This window comes from Pseudonaja textilis, chromosome 6 (genome assembly GCF_049901715.1).
Source record: "Pseudonaja textilis isolate UNSWEBS1 chromosome 6, rPseTex1.2, whole genome shotgun sequence".
In the NCBI taxonomy this organism is placed as follows: domain Eukaryota; kingdom Metazoa; phylum Chordata; class Lepidosauria; order Squamata; family Elapidae; genus Pseudonaja; species Pseudonaja textilis.
In genome coordinates, this window is record NC_141995.1 from 23,213,950 (window position 1) to 23,233,684 (window position 19,735).

The 19,735-nt window shown below is 38.4% G+C and overlaps 1 protein-coding gene across 6 annotated transcripts in view; it reads right to left on the minus strand.

The window, feature by feature from the left end:
* DCLK2 (doublecortin like kinase 2) overlaps positions 1–10,039 on the minus strand; it is a 78,051-nt gene extending 68,012 nt beyond the window's left edge. For 4 of the 6 annotated variants that reach the window (XR_015744098.1, XM_087936055.1, XM_087936057.1 and 1 more), the window contains exons 1-2: positions 8,650–9,641; positions 239–573 (exon numbers count right to left, since the gene is read on the minus strand). Coding sequence is in view for 4 of the 6 variants with exons in the window: in XM_087936055.1 (XP_087792181.1) it covers positions 239–573; positions 8,650–9,073 (759 nt within the window). In the remaining 2 variants the exon portion in view is untranslated. Of the gene's footprint in view, positions 1–238; positions 574–8,649 lie in introns of all 6 variants that reach the window. The other 2 variants (XR_015744099.1, XM_026698136.2) reach the window with 2 other exon arrangements.
* Between the last annotated feature and the right edge of the window lie 9,696 nt (positions 10,040–19,735).

Here is a 19,735-nt window from a genome sequence, read left to right on the forward strand (position 1 = left end):
TAATTTGGATAGTTAACTGCCAAAACCTTTAAAGTGGAATGGAACAAACTATTCACCTCTGGTAAAAAATAAAAATAATCCACAACTTGTCACTGTCCTTGCTTCCTTCTTCACCTACCACACTAATGAATCATTGGAGAATTAGTAAGCATAATTTCATTTTAAGTGCTTCTACAATTATTAAGAATTTAGCTTTTATGTGCAATAAATTTCACTTATCAGTAGCAATTTTTCTTACCTGTTTCCCATCCAATGTGCAAATTCTCTTGACAACGCCTGAATCTAACTTAATAGCTTCTGTTATATCAGTCAACACTTGGTCAAAGGAATGAGCAGTTTTCTTATTCAGCAAAATTCTCACAGCTTTTCGTGGCTTCACTCCACTGCGTATAACAGTTACCAGTTTAGGTTTAATGAAGTCTTTGCTCTCCCTTATTTCACTTTTTGCAGATGTTAAAGATGTGAAGGATCGAGATGAGCCAGATTTTATGTTGACAGACCAATTTGGATTAACATTCTTAGTATAATCAACTTTCCGAAATGGCTCATTGGAAGCGCATACATAACTTTCACCTAGGGAAGAGAAAAAAGAAGAAATAAGGAATATGCTTTTTTTTGTTCTCACTTGATATACTTTCAATAATCAATTATCTACACATGTGTTTGTGTGTGTGTGTGTGTGTGTGTGTGTGTGTGTGTATGTCATTGGTATTTGCGAATGCTTAATTCTTGAAATAGTCCAAAGATAAAGAAAACTATGACTTTCAAGGAAAACGTTTTGGGTTAAGATAGAAACATCAAGCAAGCCCATCATTTTTTTTCTTAGAATAATAAATATATATCATTAGGAAGGTGACAAAGAAAGCATTAAGGAAAAAGATCTTGCATTTTGTTAAAGCCAAGAACTAATATTCAATAGCCTTCTGACTTTTATATTGGGCTATTAGTCCTTGGTACTAAAAGCTACTAGTGTAGAATTTACTTTACATTCATATTTGAAATAAAAACAATAGTTTCTCCAGTGCTATGAATTTGGCAGGCATTGACGTTAAATATTCAAGAAATTATTTCCTATTTATATAATGTTTCCCATCTCAATTTAGCCATTTCAGATATATGTATGCCCTCACAATGAACCTGAAACAAACTTTGCTAATAACCATAGACTACAGGGAGTATAGGTGTCTTTCTCTATCATGCCCTTCTTTACTAGAACAACACAGAGAACAGATTGGAGCCTGCCTTATTAGGATTCCAAAGAGGAGCTTGCTTTTCACCCTGTATTGGTATTCATAGCTGATTATGTAGTTGGAATATAAGGCACTCACACTTGCTTATGATCGGAATTGTACGTGCACCTTTTTAAAATGTCATTCACGTCATTCTTATTCAGTTTCAACAAACAGCACAGACCTATAAATTCTATATTGTTAAAGTAGCTAGTAATTAGTCAGCATTTTGTGAAAGAGGAGACAGAATTTATTAGCAATCTATCTAGCCGTGACAGTCAATCAAAATACAGAAATGCTGAATTTACAGTTCTTGCTAGTAAGTTCGTTCCATTCAAAGGAATCTAAAGGATGAATTGGGAATGTAGAATCAGTGTAATAAATGTAAGCATGTTACTATAAATTACTAGATAAATACATTAATATGCCAAACATTCTTAAATTGTATGTCATTGTCCTGGGAGGGCAGCCACTTGGGATAAATGTCACAAAAATTAAACACTATCAAAATTCTCTCTGACTTGCCCTATGTCACTTCCTCTAAGCCCCATCAGAGCACTGGAAGTAAGCCATTGGCAAGGACAATGCAGCACTAATTTGGAGCCTGAAGTGGCCTGGTCTGTTACATAACTGGAAACAATCTCCCCCTCCTTATTTAACCATATCACTGCATAACATAAGCAATACTACAGGCTGTTTGTAGAAAAAAAATGTTCTTTCTCAATGTAACTGATTCTTCCCTCCTTATTCAAGGCCCATCCAACTCTTCATTTGATTCTCATTTGACTAATATTTACAAATGAGATTTCAAATTACATGTTTATTATAGACCTCTCCAAAAGCCCAAAGAGGAATTGGGTGTAATTTTTCTTTCAGGAATGTGCAGCACTTCATACAGTACTTTTTTATAAGAGAAATTGTGCAGACAGAAATACTATATGGAAGGAAACCTTGCAGTGGCCAGCATGACCTCTTCCTTTCTTCGTTTTCTCCCCTGGGATCTTAAGCAGTCGGCAAAGCATTGCACCACACCTGGTTTCCAATTATAAAAGGAAAATGCTGAGTGCTCCAGATTATCTCTGCGTGGGTGTGTTTGGAGAAAGATTTGTGTTGTGTGAGAGGACAGAAAGAAAGGAAGAGGATGTAGCCAACAGAGTGAAGCAGCTGTCAGCTCAACAGGCAACTGACAGTAAAGGAAGAGCAAGCTTAAAGTTCAGCAAATCAGAAGCTGACAAGGTGAAGGGAAAAGTGGAGCCCAACAGCTTTACCACTCCGGCAGCTGGTACAGCATTTGGCTTTTCTCACCTCCGACACAGGCTGAGAAACTGCCCCACCAAGGCTTCAGCAATGGTTTAGAACAGCAGGTGACAGCAAGAGGTCAACTTGAATGTGGTTAAATGATGGCTAAAGACTTTGGTATAAATTCAATCAATAGCATTGTCATAAGATTTATAAGAATAAGATAAAGGCATAGCTGCTAGTATAACTATAGGATAACATAGTGTAGGCTTAATAACAAGTGGTACAGCACCCAAGCAAATCATATACCAATCCTCAATGAAAAGAAAAATAGAACCAGGAAAATGTCATTTGCTCCTAGAAGAGTTGGAGCTATACAACAGATCATCAGTATTTTCAGTATCACTCTCTAGATACATGTCCATATATTAGAGGTTGTTTAAGGGGGTTGGAAATGGAGAAAAAGGAAGAATTGGCTGGAGTTAAGGCAGATCCTAAAACCTAAGTACCATTGCAAAGAAAAGCAATTTCACCTGATGCCTGGCTACAGATGAGGAGACATATGATTAGGCAGCAAGATGAAAAAAGAAAAAGAATAGCCAGAAGGGAAGAGAATTAGGTTGTGGAGAGAATCTGAATGCAGGGACTGGAAGGAAAGAGAGAAGGAAGAAGGAAGGAATTCCAGGACACAGAAGGATCTTGTCTTCCTTCCTTCCTGAATTTGAGGGAAATTCAAATTCACCCAGTCCTCTCAATCACACACACATTCAACTTTGCCTAGGGGAAATAAAGGATTTAAATATCTGATGATCTTCAAACTTTCATAAGACAAACATAGTATTATTCTTTGTAATGTTTGAATATATTGCAGTTGCTTGGAAATAAAGAAGAGCAGATAATTTAGAAGAAGTCGTTGACTATAATTGAGTAAAAAGGCTGTATTGTATAGATATGAAGTAAATACAAAGCGGGGAGGGAGAGTCCTACTGACAAATGATCAGGCAATATTCCCAACTTACATGAAGGAGAGAACTATGAGCAAGATTAGAAGATTTACAATGAAAGTGGTTAAACCCAGAAATACACGATAAGAAAATCAGATGAAATTGTGTTAACATATTTTATCTAATTTTGCCATCTTATGTTTCTGAAAGATGCATCCCTTGCAAAGCATTATTTAGCATCACTAAAACCTGAAAAGGTCAGAAAAGGGTTTGAAATTGGAAAAGGACCAAGGAGTTGTCAAGTGTTGACTGGCAAAGTAACACTGAAAGAGAGAGGGAGGGAGGGAGGGATGGGAGAGAGAGAGAGAAATGGCACAGGAAATATTCCTGATCAGGAGGAAATAAGAAACCTACTGGGAATATAAAATGCTGCACTAGTGTAAACCATAGCATATGCTTCCAACACATTCAGCATTATGGGAATAATAGGCATTGAAAGACAGACAAATAAGGCTGATAAAAGTAAAAGATATCCAATAAATAGAGAATGTAGCTCTGCCCTGGGATTTAATGGAGGAGCAAAAATTCCTCACTAAAAGAAGTTGGGAAACAGAAAAAGAAAGAAATAAGGATAAGGAAAACATGAATCACATAATTAAGTTACTAAAATTAATCCTAATGTTACAAAGTATATATAAATAAAACCTTTTGGCGGATAGTTAATGTTAAGTATGTTGATCAATTCTAAATCAATGTTTTTTCTCTTCCCTCCTTTTATGTCACCAGATTAGAAAAACAAGTTTCACACCAACTTTTGCAAATAAATGTGAGTCAGTCTGAAATAATTTGCTATAGTGATTGCATGTTAATTAACTCACACTCCTACACACAAACTAAACCCCATTTATTTTAGTAACTCAAGTCTATCAGAACTCTATGCCCAGTTTTCTTTCAAAGCAACCAGGTACATATATGTCAACTACAGAGAAATGTATAAGGTTCTTGCTAGCAAATCAAATTTTGACTCATCCATAAAGCTTAATGGTGTATTATAAAGGTTAGGTGGAGATAGAAATAATATGCATTGTCTTACATTCCTAAGGTGGAATATGATTTCAAAATAATGGGTATTAATTCTTTAAAATAAGTTCTACAGCTGAAGTAGTTACTCCTTGGAATAAGTGCAACCCCTCAATTTAGTTTGAAGCAGCATTAACAAACTTTCAAATTTCATCTATAAAAATAAAAATGATACATTATCATATATTATTTCTAAAATGGGAAAATACTTGGGGAAATGTTTAGCATAATCAGATTAATTCTTCCTCAAGAACCAGGAAACCTATGGTACCTTAAGAGTTAGGTGAATATTTATAGATCAGAGATTGCTGCATGAATGGCATGTGTTACCAAAATGAGGCAATTTAATCATTATTATAATTACACCTTATCTGGTTTCATGGATAAAGGCTGTTGTAAAATTTCATTTTTATTTCACTATTAATCTGAAACTAGAATCTATGCTATCTGTACTGAATCTTTCGTTGGAACTAGATATTGGACACAAAAACATTTATTGTTACTTATTACCAGAAACAAAAAAAGTCTGTGCATCCAGCTGCCACTGAGACACTACCAAGTCTGCTGTCTACAGCAAGGGTCCCCAACCTTTGATTCATGGATCAGCACCAATCCACGGCATGCCAGAAACTGGGCCATGCAAAAACCAGTGAAGCCCCATCCGCGGGACGCAGGCAGCACACAAAACCAAACCTCCTCCAGTCCGCAGAACAATCTCTCTCCACAGAACGGGTCCTTGGTACCTAAAAGGTTGGGTGCCGCAGGTCTACCTGCTCAGATACCTACAGCTTGCTACAGCCCACATTCTGACCCAAGAGAACCCATTATGGACAAGAAGAAACCAAAGGTGCCAGCTCTGTCTTAATGTCATCTTTGACCATTTATTACAGGGCCTAAACATACAATCTATAGAGTTATGGATTCATATTTCTGCTCTTAATAATAGTGAATCCTGGAACATGCAGATGAAAATTGAGCACTTATAGAAAAAGAAATCCACTGTTATTATCAACTGTATTTGGAGCCCTCAGAGCAATACCTAAAGGACTCCCTCTATATTTGAGAATTTTAACTTTATTGTACCTGAACATCCTAATTTAAAAAAACACCTTGCTTGGAACTTCCTACATTCTTGGAACTTCCTACATCATACGCTACACAATGAGGACCCAGCTTGTTTGGCACAATATGCTGACTCTGTAAAATGCTTAGAGATGGCTGTAAAGAACTATGAAGCAGCATATAAGTCTGAGTGCTAGTGCTATTCTTAGGAGCTATTTTAATAATTTTTGAATTATTAAATTTTCACCATTCTTAGACTATAAATCTAATTGCAGATTACTCAATAATAATAAATTACATACTAGCAGCCCTGTGAGATTATCATGTCCCACTGGTATTAAGCCATTCTTTGCTGGTAATAGTCTATTATTATTTTTGTAAAAAAAGAAATTAAATCCAAACAAAAATATAGCAATATTCAATAAGCTAGAGGGCCTGCCATTAACTTCAAAATACCCATTTTTGAACAAAGGTACAGCAAGAGCAAGATTTCATTATTAAAGAAATAAGTAACAACGAAACAAATGACTGATGGCAAAGGACTTATTTTTTATAATCATGTATGCAGGGTAATGTGTATGTGTGTATGATGCACATCCACAAACACACACACATATACAGTATCTCTGTTCATCAGTTCATCATATACCATATCATATCAGTTTTCTAAATAGTCACATAATAAGATAGCTGCCTCTCTGTCTTACATTTCTCTCTCTCTCTCTCTCTCTCTCTCAATCATAGATACATTTGTAACTCATAATTCAGGTACTTTACATCATAATAAGGCTGCTAGTCTTTAAATTGCTACAATGTTTAAGAGTTTGTGATCAACTAATGTAGCAATTGATTTTTTTTTTTAATTTAATAGTAACTTTTTAAAATGAGAGTTTGTAGAGATTCTCAGTCATCCAGGTCATGGTTGTTCCAAAGGTGCTTTTTCAGGAGGCAACTGGACTTTCTTGTTGGTTTTTTGAACACATTTCACTTCTCATCCAAGAAGCTTCTTTAGCTCTGACAGGATTCCATTCCTCGCTATCCTCCCAGAGATGAAGAAGCTTCTCGGATAGAAGCAAAATGTCTTCAAAAACAAAACAAAGCAAGAAAGTCCAGTTGTCTCCTGGAAAAGGACCTTTGGAACATTTTAAAACAAGATTTATTGCTTCCAACTTACCTCTTTTGACTGATTTACAAGACTACAACAACGTGGACTAGAATTAGTTAATTTTATTCCCTTACAACTGCTAAGCAATAATTCTGAGAAGAGTTTTATAAAAAGTCAATTAGAGAATTCTTAAAACTTCACTGAAATTGGTCCATTAATCCATCCAGTAAAAACAGGTATAACAATGTTCAGAGATCTTCAGACAGTAGTTCTCTGGCCTTTAGCTAGATATGACAGTTTAGCACTTCCTCGGGAGGTAATAGAATTACAGGGATAATGTTCTCCATTCATTTGACTCACTGAAGTAGGTCACATAGTCAGGTGGTGGCCTTGCACAAATATCTTTGGGAACAGGGATTAGACAAGAAGTCACTGCTTATTTGAATAAACAATTCTAACTGTGGTTTGTCCATGTAATCCCTGAATGTGATAGCACTTAACACTTTGTACTGAGGTATTGTGTACATGAAATCATCAGTTATCAGCCAAGCAACCAGTGGCTCTCAACCTGTAGTATGGGGAGGGGGCATGACCCAGCTGTAGTATGGGGGCATGGGGGCATAGGGGGTCCGTGAAGACTTAAATCAGGGGTCTCCAACCTTGGCAACTTTAAGACTTATGGACTTCAATTCCCAGAATTCCTCAGCCAGCTTTGAAGTCCACAAGTCTTAAAGTTGCTAAGGTTGGAGACCCCTGATTTAAAGGAATGTTATAATTTAAATCCTGAGTTAAATCTTGGGGGTCTGTGGCCATGATTCATGGCCAGAAAAGGTATTTAATGAAGAAAAGACTGAGAACCACTGCTGTACATTAAGATAAAGGTGCAAATCCTTCAATATTCTAGAATAGATTCATGTCATGCAATCAACAGAAACATATATACTCATAAAAAAGGGGAAATCTAAAAATTCATTGAATGCATGCTTATTGTAAGAGGTATGTATGGATAGCAAATTGACATTTCAAAAAGACAGGTATGTAAAGCTAATCATTAAATTAATATGTATGAAGTATTATGGACACTGAATGCTCTGAACTAACAGGTAAACAGAAAGTTCTAGAAAACTAAGTCAATTTTCATTATACTTGTCCATGGAAGACACTTGGGAAGATTAATCATTTCAATCTTTAAAATAGGATCTGAAAACCACATCATTTTTTTCAACCACAGAACAGGGATATGAAAATAAACCCAGAAACTTTCAATTTTATGCATTAGTTATACAGGCAATTATCATTTCTCTGTGAAATAACCAATCTCAGTTTGGAGCTGTTGTAGCTGGTCTAGTAGAAATATATTTACAAATTCAAAGTAATCCATTATGGAATTAATCCCACAGTTCTAATATTTGATTCCAACCTCTGGAAATATTGATTGTATAGGCCAGGTGACACAGCATTAAAAAAAAACCAAGGACTAAACATTTGTCTAATCAATATTTTTTACCACAACATTGCGACTCTTTTTGCAAATGTCACCCAGGGTACCTTTTAATCCTGTCTGAAGCTATTTACAGGCAGATGGGAATACCAAACCACGTTTTAAACAAAAGCCAATCTACATTTTGGAAAAGCCCAATGACAGCAGCCTGCTAATATGCACACTTCGATTTTCAAAGGTTCCCCCTGCCCAATAAAACAGCGCATTTTCCTCACAGCGCCTACAGATATGCTCGGAGGTTCCCTGTTTAGAATAGTCCGATTAAATGAAAGAATGCGAATCAGCTGAAACGGGGTGACATCATCTAAGAATTGTGGGTAATATGGACAGATCTGTGCGAATCCCACTGGCGAAAACGCCCTTAACAGCCGCTTGGGCTACACACCACTAAACACGCCCACCCGAGAGCGGCTTCCCCACCGCTCAGCGCTTATGTCCGAAGACCCGCCATGCAGCCAAGTAATAAGGCGGAGGCTTTCGCTTACTTACCATCCACCAGTTCTTCAAGGCTGGAGAGCTTTCGGCTGCCATCCGCGGTATAGATGGCCCGGACGCCCTGAGGCAGGTTGACGTTGTCGGACAGAGACCGGGTGAGCTCGACCAGGAGGGCGTCGAAGGAGCGGAAGCGGTCGCTGGAAATGGGATAGACCAAGCCCTTGAAGTACTTGTCCCCGTTGCGGTAGAAGCGCGCCCTTTTGGCTTTCTTCTCCGAGCTGAGGGCCTGGAGGGTGCGCGTGCGGTAGAAGCTGCAGTGGGCGCTGTGCGCCGGGCTGGGGATGAGTCCGTTGCCTTTGGGCCCCGAGCTGCTGCTACAAGTGGAGCTGCCCCCTCCCCGGCGGGAGCCCGAGCGCTGCTGCCTTTTGTCTCGCTCCTCGAAATGCTCCAGCTCAATGCACCGCCGCGGGTTGGCCATGGACGGGCTTGTGGTCGCCTGCACCACACACACACACACTAACACTAGCACACACACACACCCCTCGGCTTTCCAAACGAAACTCGGGATAGGAAGAATAATAATTAAAAAAAACACACCCCTAAAAGCCTCTTCTTAAGCCCCCTGCCCAACGAGACGGCCCCGAGTAGGTAGCCCGCCCAGCATGCCGCCCATACGAAGGCAGTGGCGTTGGGTCCCTCCGCGGCTCGGCGTTCACACGACCCCTTTCCCCGAGATGCAGCAGCAGCCCCGAGCTGTGCCCGGGACTCCGTGTCCATCAGGAGACGGGCAGGTCGTCCTCTCGACTCACGGGCGCGCTTTCTCAGAGCCGCAGCTCAGCATCTCGCAGCCCGCGGGCAGCCGCAAGAACGGATCGCGGGCGGTGGCCGCGGCAGCATCCGCTGAGGGATCTCCGTTATTAGCCGCTGAGGTTCCCGCCCCGCCCCCCTTCGGGGGCGGCTTCCATCCAGTTTTAAGCCCGAAGCGGAGAAGATGCGGCCGGCGGCGTCCCCGGTGCAAGTAATTCCGTTCTCTCCTTGGAGCTACCGAGAAAGGAGGTGGGGACGGCGCGGTCTTTCCGCGGCCCCGCCCCCCGAGGGAGGACCCGAATGCGAGCCGGAGTCTCGGCCGACCGCTGCACCGCGCTAAGATAACGGCGGGAGAAGGCGAGGCGAATGAGGCTTTGGCGCCTCAAAGAGAGGAAAGACCCGACCCGGAGCTTTCCAAGTCCCTCGGTCGCCCTCGGCGGTGGCGCGCCCGCGTAGGCGCGAGCAGACCCAGCCGGCGGCCCTAAGCGGGCCGGGGAGATTTCTCTGCCAGCTATACCGCCGCCAGCGTCCCTCCGCAAAGGAAGGCTGCTTTTCGGGATGGGGAGGAAACAGGCTTCCCCTCGTTCCTTTCCTGCGCCTGCAAGCGCTTCGGAAGCCAGGCGCCGAGGGCTCCAACAGAAGGAGCAAGCGACGGGGATGACCCGGCCGGTTGTACACGAATAGCGATGCGGTGTGTAAGGGAGAGAGGCAAAGATTGCTGCTGGGTCCTAAAATAACTTGGCTTCTACTAAGAGCTCCAAAACCAGGCTGATTGTAACCCTAATCCATGGGAAATGGCTTGCCTAATGCGCAAATTCACCCCGATGCTCACCAGATCATGATAGATTCAACAATAACAGCAAAAACAATAATTAAAAAAAAACCCTTGTCTGAACTTACTACATGAACAGAACAAGGATTTGCCTAATGTGCAAATTCAACCAGGATGTTCACCAGATCATGATGACAGATTCAGCAATAAGGATTATTTTTAAAAACCCTAATATGAATTTACCATATGAACAGAAGAAGAGTTTAACCACGTGTACTTTCCATTAATCAATTTCATTCCTGTTACATGCTATATATATCAGGACACATTCTGTCATAACGCATTATTGAGCTTTTATTTAGTTTGTTTATCTGCAGACTCTTGCCATGTGTCATGTTAAAATGTTATATCATATTTTTTTTGTATTTTTCTGCTCATCTTTGCTTTGTTTACCATGTTATTTGGCAAAAGGTATTTGAACATTTCAAACTTCAGATATCTAATAACTGACCTAAAAGTTATTGTTACTATTGTAACCTTTTGTTTATTTACATGTAACATTTTATTTATTGTTTCTATTAATTTACACTTAAAGAGTAAAACTTGTCCAGTATAAATATACATAAAATACTGTTGTTTTTCCTGAAAGAAATATCTGGTTAATGTTATATATGAGAATAGTAATGAACAACAATTCAAGATGATAGTCTGAGCATTAGAGTCAATTACTTCTAGCAGAAATTGCCACTGAGCAAAGTTTAGCTCCACAGTATAAAAACAAGTATAAATTAAAATTATGAGTATAAAAACAACACAATTATGTTATTATTTAGTATATTGTTCCATTTTTACTGAAGGGGAAATGTTTATGGCAGGAATCCCCAAACCTTTTGAAATGCGCAGACCATCTGTGGTGCCGGTGGTTTTGGCAATTTCAGGGAGGGGGGGAATGGTTTTGCACGTGCAACCTACATCCCATGCATGTGCAAATGAAACTTTGCATGCTTGCCCACCACTTCAGTGGTCTGGTTCCCAACGGGCTGTGGCTTATGGAATTCTCTGTCTTAGATGCCAAAATTATTTTGTTTGCCTTTAATATTATGCACCTTTTCATACAGGTCAGGACAGAACCTGGCAAAACGCCTCCAGGTTGACAAGGCTATATATTCTCCCTTCATTTACTTATCCTATATTCTGAATATATAGAGCCATGCTGGCGCAGTGGTTAGGATGAAGTATTGCAGGCTACTTCTGCTGACTGCTGGTTGCCAGCAGTTTGGCAGTTCGATTCTCATTGGATCAAGGTTGTTTCAGCCTTCCAGTCTTCTGAGGTCAGTAAAATGAGGAGCCTGCTTGTTGGGGGGCAGTATGCTGACTCTGTAAATCTCTTAGAGAGGCTGTAAAGCATTGTAAAGCAATATAGAAGTGCTATTGCTATTGCTATATATTGAAGGAAGAAGAGAGATTGGAAGAAGAGAGTGTGGCTTTAAAATTGGAAGAAGAAACCTAAGTTATGCTGGTGACCCTACCTTGCTAGCAAAAAATGCAAATGTCTTGCAAGCTCTAGTAATAAAACTCAAGGAGCGCAGTAAAAGAAAAAAGAAAAGAATTACATTTAAGACCAATCTAATCACTCTGGGAAGTAGACAGGTGGTTCAGAAATATGAAATATAAATACAAAAATCCAGTCACTTGATAAAAGTCGAGTCCATGTAAAGAAAAAATGTTGAACTTTTAGAAACAACTGGGGGAAAACCCAGTAGAACACGATAAAACTGCCTCCTAGATCAAAGATACTCAAAAACAAAATGGAGAATATTGTAATAACAACTGTTATGGTTGTACAACAAGTAAAGAAGATCAAGAAGTGAAGCACACCTGGCCTGGATGAACTGCATGGATACTGGTTAAAACACTTGACCCGCCTCCATCACCGCATGGCCACCCAATTTGACAAAATACTTCAAAATGCAACAAGCAAAGAATGGTTAACAGCAGGCCGAACATACTTGATAATGAAAGATCCAGAAAAGGGCACAGAACCAAGCAACTATCACCCAATTACTTGTCTGTCAACAACATTCAAACTTTTACAAGAGTGTTGGCAAATTCAGTATTCAATAATCCGATGGAAAATAGTTTGTACCCTGTAAAACAAAAAGGAAATTACAAAAAATCAAGAGGAACAAAGATCAGCTGCTCACTGACAAAATAGTACTAAAAAACGCAAAACGAAGAAGAACAAATTTAAATATGGCGTGGATAGATTACAAGAAAGCATTTGACACATTAACCTACAGCTGGATTAATGCCTGTCTGAAAAACTTTGGAATCAGCAAAAATATTTGTACATTTTTGAAAGCAAATATGTAAAAATGGAAAACAGTTCTAACAGCAAATGGGGAAAACATTGGTGAAGTCAACATCAGACAAATCTTCCAAGGGAACTCACTTTCGCCACTACTGTTCAACAGCGGATTAATTCCAAAGACAATAATCCTTCAAAACACAAAACTGGGCTTCCAAATCTCAAGCCAACATGGCAAGATAAATTATCTACTATACATAGATGACTTAAAATTGTATGCGAAAAGCCCCACTAAACTTGAATCAATACTCAACACAGTTCCACTGTTCAGCAACGACATCAGAATGGACTTGAAAAATGTGCTACACTATCCATGCAATGAGGAAAAATGGAAAAAATAAAAGGAATAGAACTGGGAAATGGAAGCATCGTGACAGCATTAGCAAAGGATGGCGGTTACAAATACCTAAGCATATTGGAAGCAGATAATATCTTGAATGGAAAAGTCAGAGTCAACACAAAAGGAATACATCAGGAGGATCCACAAAATATTAAAATCAAAGCTGAATGCTGGAAACATAAATAAAGCCATTAATACATGGGAGGTTCTTGTGATATACTACCCAGCTGGAATCATCAACTGCACTGTGGGTGAACTGGAAAACCTGGACTGAAAAACACGTAAATTTTTGAATAGATACCACGCTTTACATCCACAAAGTAACATCAACAGGTTATACATGCCAAGAAGAATAGGGGGCAGAGTTCTATTGCAAATCCATCGAACTGTAGAAGAAGAAAAATGAAGTTTGAATGATTATGTGAACCAAAGTACAGAAAAACTGCTGCAGGCTGTGAAAATGGAGAACATTATAAAAACAACAGAAACAGGGAGAATATAAGGAAAACAGCTGGATGACAGATTAAATGGATGGAAAATCAAAGTTTTGCATGGACAGCACTTGGAAAACATTGAAGGAAAATGTGATAACAACTTGACGTGGACATGGCTTAAGAGAGGAATCATCAAGAAAGAAATGGAAAGTTCAATATTTGCTGCTCAAGAACAAGCACTACAAACTAATGCCATGAAAGCGAAGATACAAAAATCCACTGACAATCTAAACCGCTGACTTTGCAATGACAAAGTTGAAACTGTTTCATACTTAAAAGGTGAATGCAGCAAAATTGTGCAAACTGACTACAAAGCTAGACGTGATCGAGTTGCTAAATTAATCTACTGGTCATTGTGTAAAAAATAACCCTACCTGTATCCGAAAAGTCATGGGAATATAAAGTGGAAAAAGTTGTCAAAAATGAGACGGTGAAGATCTTGTGGGACTTTCAAATACAGACAGATCACCATTTGCAACACAATACACCAGAAATTATGGTTGTCGAGGGCTGAAGCATACAATTTATTGATATTGCTGTACCAGGAGATGCCAGAGTTGAAGAAAAAAAAATCACGAAATATCACAATCTGGCCATCAAAACTACATGGTTATGGATGAAACTTGTAACAGTGATACCCATTGTCATCGGGGCACTTGGTACCATGTCCAAGAATTTTACAAAACACATCAAGAAATTGCAGCTTCCTGCAAAAACATCAACAGAACTGCAAAAAACCTGCACTACTTGGAACATCGTATGCATATTTGGTTGATACCTAGGACACTGGCAGCAACCTGTATCAACCATTAGCACTAGTCACTGGTATTTGTGATGCATTTTTGAATGTTCAGTTGACTTCATAAGATCCTTTTTCCACCACCAAAGCAAAACCATGTACTTGCCATATTTATTGTCCCCTTTGTTCCAATGACTCTACAACCTTTGCCCATCCAATGAGTGAGACAATCTTAAGTATACTTTGGTTGTAAAATTCATTTCTACCAGTACCATCCACTGCCCTCTAACATCAATATACAAGTTAGAAATGAGAATTTCTACATTCTGTGTTAACTTTGTCTTGGTAGGTTGCAGTTGTGTTGCATTGCTATTCCCATCAATTCCAATTAGTCACATTTGTTATAGATTATGGAATTGTAATTCAGCAATTGAGGCTCACCAAGTTCGAAACAGGCTGATAGTAGTCCGGCCATTAAAAATTACTTAGATGTAACTGTATGTCACAGGGAAGTCTGAAAACTTCTACAATCGGATATTTTTTCCACATTGAACTCAAAACTAATAATTTCTGGTGAAAGTACATAATATTGGTTGTTTATAGATTAATTGTCTCTTCCCTTTTTGGTGAAATTGTTAGCATGACAAAATGGAATGCTAACATTCCTAATCAGGATAGGTTAATAGGAATTGCATAATACCTTTAATAGCAGTCTCTTCCCCTCCAGGATATGAGTAGGCTGACTATAGTAAGAAAAGCATTTTGCACTGTCTAGCCGGCATATGACTGGACTAATTTGTACTCAAGGTTTTTGAAATCTAAAACTCTGGAATGGAGTCTTATGATCTCAGGGAGATAAATAACACAGGACATCTTTTTTACATTTTAATGACTGGGTTTGTGGAAAAGGAGTGCTTAGTATAGTTGGTCTTTTATTCCATGTGGTGGGTTGTTTATTTCTTTTTAGCAATGCATTATTTTTGCAATAAAAGTAAGAGGAGCTTTTTTGAGAAGCATGTAAATATGAAAAGTGATAGTAGGATTAAAAATCACTTTTCTTTTAATGATATGGCTTCAACGTTATCCAAGTAAGCTTTTAACATAAAACAAGAACAAAAATTGAACTCTTAACATATACATATAGTGTGTGTCTCTCTCTCTCTGTGTGGTTATACACACACACATACACTCACATATGTGTTCTTTAAATGTCTGCAAGTTTCCCATTTTGTCATTCCCAGCCAGCACCCCAACTTCCATATAACAAGATACATATATATGGCCCGGAGCGGTAAATGGAGCTCTGCTGGCTCTGGAGCAGGATGTCTTAACTGTTCACCCGTAATCATAATTCACCCTAGCCACAACCTTTGTGTAAGGTCACAGGCAGGGGTGGGATTCAAATTTTTAACAACCGGTTCTGTGGGCATGGCTTAGGTGGTGGGCTTGGCTTGGTGGTCATGTGACTGGCTGGACGTGGCTTGGTGGTCATGTTATTGGCTGGCGGTGGCCAACTCAATATCACATCGAGGCACGCATCTCCTCGCCTGGCCTCTCATGACTGTGGGAATGCTGCAGTAGTCATAAGTGTGAAAAATGGTCATAAGTCACTTTTTTTCAGTGCCATTGTAACTTTGAATGGTCACTCCACACAAGCAAAGTACCAGCAAAGGAGGGGAAACAAATTCCAGAGAGGTTCCTGAGACAGGAAATCTAGTCCTACCAAGAATGTAATAAGGTTTAATGGAGAGGCAGTTTCTGTAAGCAACACCAGAACGTTTCCTTCCTGCCCTCCTTACAGGATTAGGCCAGTAATTTCTTCTAACAACCGGTTCTCTGAACTGCTTAGAATGTTAACAACTGGTTCTAGCAACTAGGTGCGAACTGGTAGAATCCCACCCCTGGTCACAGGTTATCTCTTCAAGGTAAGCAAGGTCGAGAAACATTGTCCACAGAAGGGACACTTTTCCTTTTCTTTCTCCATCCCCTCCTTTTTTCTTTGCATTTTTGGGGAAGTTGATGCTGGGCTTCATTAGGTAAGTGTTCTATCATGTTCCTGACTAAAAGGTTTAGGAGCTACTGAATGCAAGGTATTTTTGGTTAACATTGCAATATACATAAAACAATAATAAATCTTCAACCACTAGTTCATATATAATAGCTTTAAACTACATTTGTAATTTAAGGTGGTAGAAAAAACAATGTAGGCAATTTATTCAATAAATACATTTCAAGTCTGTGTCAGTTATTTTGAGTGAACTGAACAGCTGTTCATTTTATTAGTTATTTAATTATAAACTTTGGAAAGGAATGCAGCGACATCACAATCCAGTTTAAGAGCTTGTTCCTGAGTTCAGGAATTGGCTTGAATGAGCCAAAGCCACTGCAATTTTAGTATCTGTATCCAGAGGTAAAAATGGAACTCTTCTCCCATAACTGAATATTTAAAAAATGATTGTAACATCTCATTTTTTGGCTGAGAAGTATGCAATTTTAACCAATTACATTTGTGGAGAACCGAAATTCACCATAATTTTTAAAAGGCATTATAGAATTTTAAAATTATGTTCCTTTAAAATGTGATGCTGTTTGGGGACAATCATGACCTGTCCATCAACAGAAGTTAAATTGCATACTATGAGACTGAAACAAATGACTTCTGGAGGACAAATAATGCACAGAGCTGATTACTATAGCAAAAATCAAGGGACCAATGAATAGGTCAGTTCCATGAAATCTCTCCAGCTAAGGGGGGCAGCTCCAAGTTCCTTGCACAGAGACTCCAGGACAACAGCTTTCCATGAATTTGAGCGCTGTGGATTAAGGATCCAGATAAATTTGGAATATTAGATTTTAGAATTAACTAGAAAAAAATAAATAGCTTTTCATGGGAAATAGACTTATTTTGATTATCCTGGCTCTTGTAAGCCCTAATAAAGGCATTGTAAGTTACTTTATGATTTTAGAAATTGATTTTAGAGATGACTAAAGATTCTAAACAAAAGGGGGTAAGATATAAGCCTTGGTGTCTGTTAATACTAAAAAGGTAAAGGTTCCCCTCGCACATACATGCTAGTCATTTCTGGCTCTAGGGGGTGGTGCATATCTCTGTTACAAAGCTGAAGAGCCAACGCTGTCTGAAGATGTCTCCGTAGTCATGTGGCCAGCATGACTAAATGCTGAAGGCACACGGAACGCTATTACCTTCCCACCAAAATGGTCCCTATTTTTCTACTTGCATTTTTACACGGTTTCGAACAGCTGGGACAAGTAACGGAAGCTCACTCCATTACGCAGCACTAGGGATTCAAACCACCGAACTGCCAACCTTTCTTATCGACAAGCTCAGCATCTTATCCACTGAGCCACCGTGTCCCTCAGTTAATACTGTGAATTACAAAATGACATAAAACATAATATTGGAAGTATCAAAAGAGATCTTTGAAGAATGGAGCCAGAAATCAGTAACTATAATATCAACATTAGCAGTAATGATATCAGTTTCCATTAATAGACTATATCAAAAAGATGTTAATGAAGGTATGGCAGATATGGAAGAAAATTTACCTGACAGGACAAAGTACTGAAAGTGGAGGTACAAATGATAGGCCAAGATAATGATTTGGAGAAGGCTGTTTACTTGATATACAAAAGTATTAAAAATTTAAAGGGGAATATAAATGATAAACCAAGAAAATGACCTGGAAGATACATTTGTTGTCTTCAGCTCAAGAAGTGCATTATAGAAAAAAAGAGGGACAAAGATGAATAATTAAGCATTTACAAATGTACTTTATACCATTTTCTAGCCCAGAAAAATGGGAAGTTTAAGAAGAAACTAGAAGAACAAATAATTGCAGTGCGATTTAGCTTTCAACAGTTCTCATGTGCACAATTTAGCAAAATATTTAATATAGGTTTAAAAAGTAGCAGAGTAGACTGTGATAAGCCTGAATTTGAATATGAGTGAAATATAACTGATGAACATGATTGTTAAAATGTATAAACATTGAGATTTGAAATGGAGATTCAACCTGGAGCAGATTAGAGAATAAGTGATAAAATGGTCCACATATTTGGGTTATAATTCAAATTGATCAAAAGGAAAGATTATGGTTGAAAGATCTGAAATTCACTAGAATTTAAAAGATTTTTTTTTGAATGATGTACCATTGGTATATGACATCAGAAAAAATGTCTAAGATGTAAAAAGGTACTTCTAATTACTACTGGAAATGGGAATTTTATAATGCGTGTTGGACTTCTAAAAAAGCAAAAATGTACCAGATGCAAATACATATGGTGATTTAAAGAGTTTTAAAAATTAACACTGAGATATATAAGCCAAACTTTTCTTCCTAGGTCTTAGGGTTTATTGGTTAAAGGATTATTGGTTTCATATATGATAAATGCAGTGAGGCTATTAAATATACAAAGATGGAAGACTATAGAAACACCAATAATGGATTGTGAAAATAGCTGAATTTTCAGAAATTGTTAAATTGACCTAGTTGACTGAGGAGGGAACTCCATTTACTTTTATAAAAAAATTATAAACCCTTTATAGATTTTTTGCTAAAAATAGATAAAAATGACTGGCTGTTTTTGAAATTTATTAATTTAAAATTTGTTTATGGGAATAAGGAAGTGATGATATGCAATATGAGCCGGGAAAAATGGTAAATGTTATATTTGTAACTGCTGCAAAGAAGATAAGGCACTTTTTAAAAGATGATTCTTTTCCATATTGGGTTATTCTTCATTTTTTAACCCTTTTCTATTTCTATTTTAAATCTTTTCTATTTCTTCTTTTATCTTTCTATAGTTTTAAAAAAATCTGCCATTATTTTGCTTAATGATTAATGCAGGGTTGGGAGAGGAACATTCTGTGTTTGGTTTGTGCTGATAAAATTAACATAAGGAATACTAACTCTTCTTGAATATTATGGAGTGAATGTAGGGAGTTGGGTAGAAATACGTTTACTTTTTGATCTTTTCTGTAAGATAAATTGGTGCCAAGTCAGCTGGTCTATGAAATTCAGAAAAGTTTACACATTGACTGGGTCAAGACAGAAACTCAGCTAAGCAACAAACAAAAGGTTGACAAAATTAGCTCAAACACCTAGGACTTGCAATTTCCTCTTTTGCCTATAGAGCCAACTATGACCCCTACATAAACCCTACATGACTCCCATAGGAATCCAGAAGGTATAAAAACTCACCCACTCTAAACTCAATTTTGTCAGTTGCCCCTGAATCACATGTGGTTGATGGTTCTGCTTTATCAAAAAAGAGAACCTTTCTTTCCAATCAGCCTCCAGCCTCCAGTGCCTTCAGCCTCCGGTGTCTTTTTCCTGAATTGAAACTGAACCAGATGGATTTTCCTTCCAACAGTTTCAGTCAAATGGAATGAACCCTCATGATATTTAGACATTGTCTGATGCTGCATCATTTTGCTTTTGCTGCAACTTCTGAACAGAGGTTTTATTTCATGAAATGAATGAAAAAAAAACCATTCATGGAATCTAAGTTGAAACAGAGAAATGATGAGAAATACGGATGTAAAAGTGAAAGTGCATATGTATCTGTAAGGTTCCCTCCCCCACAAAGTTCCACTGCT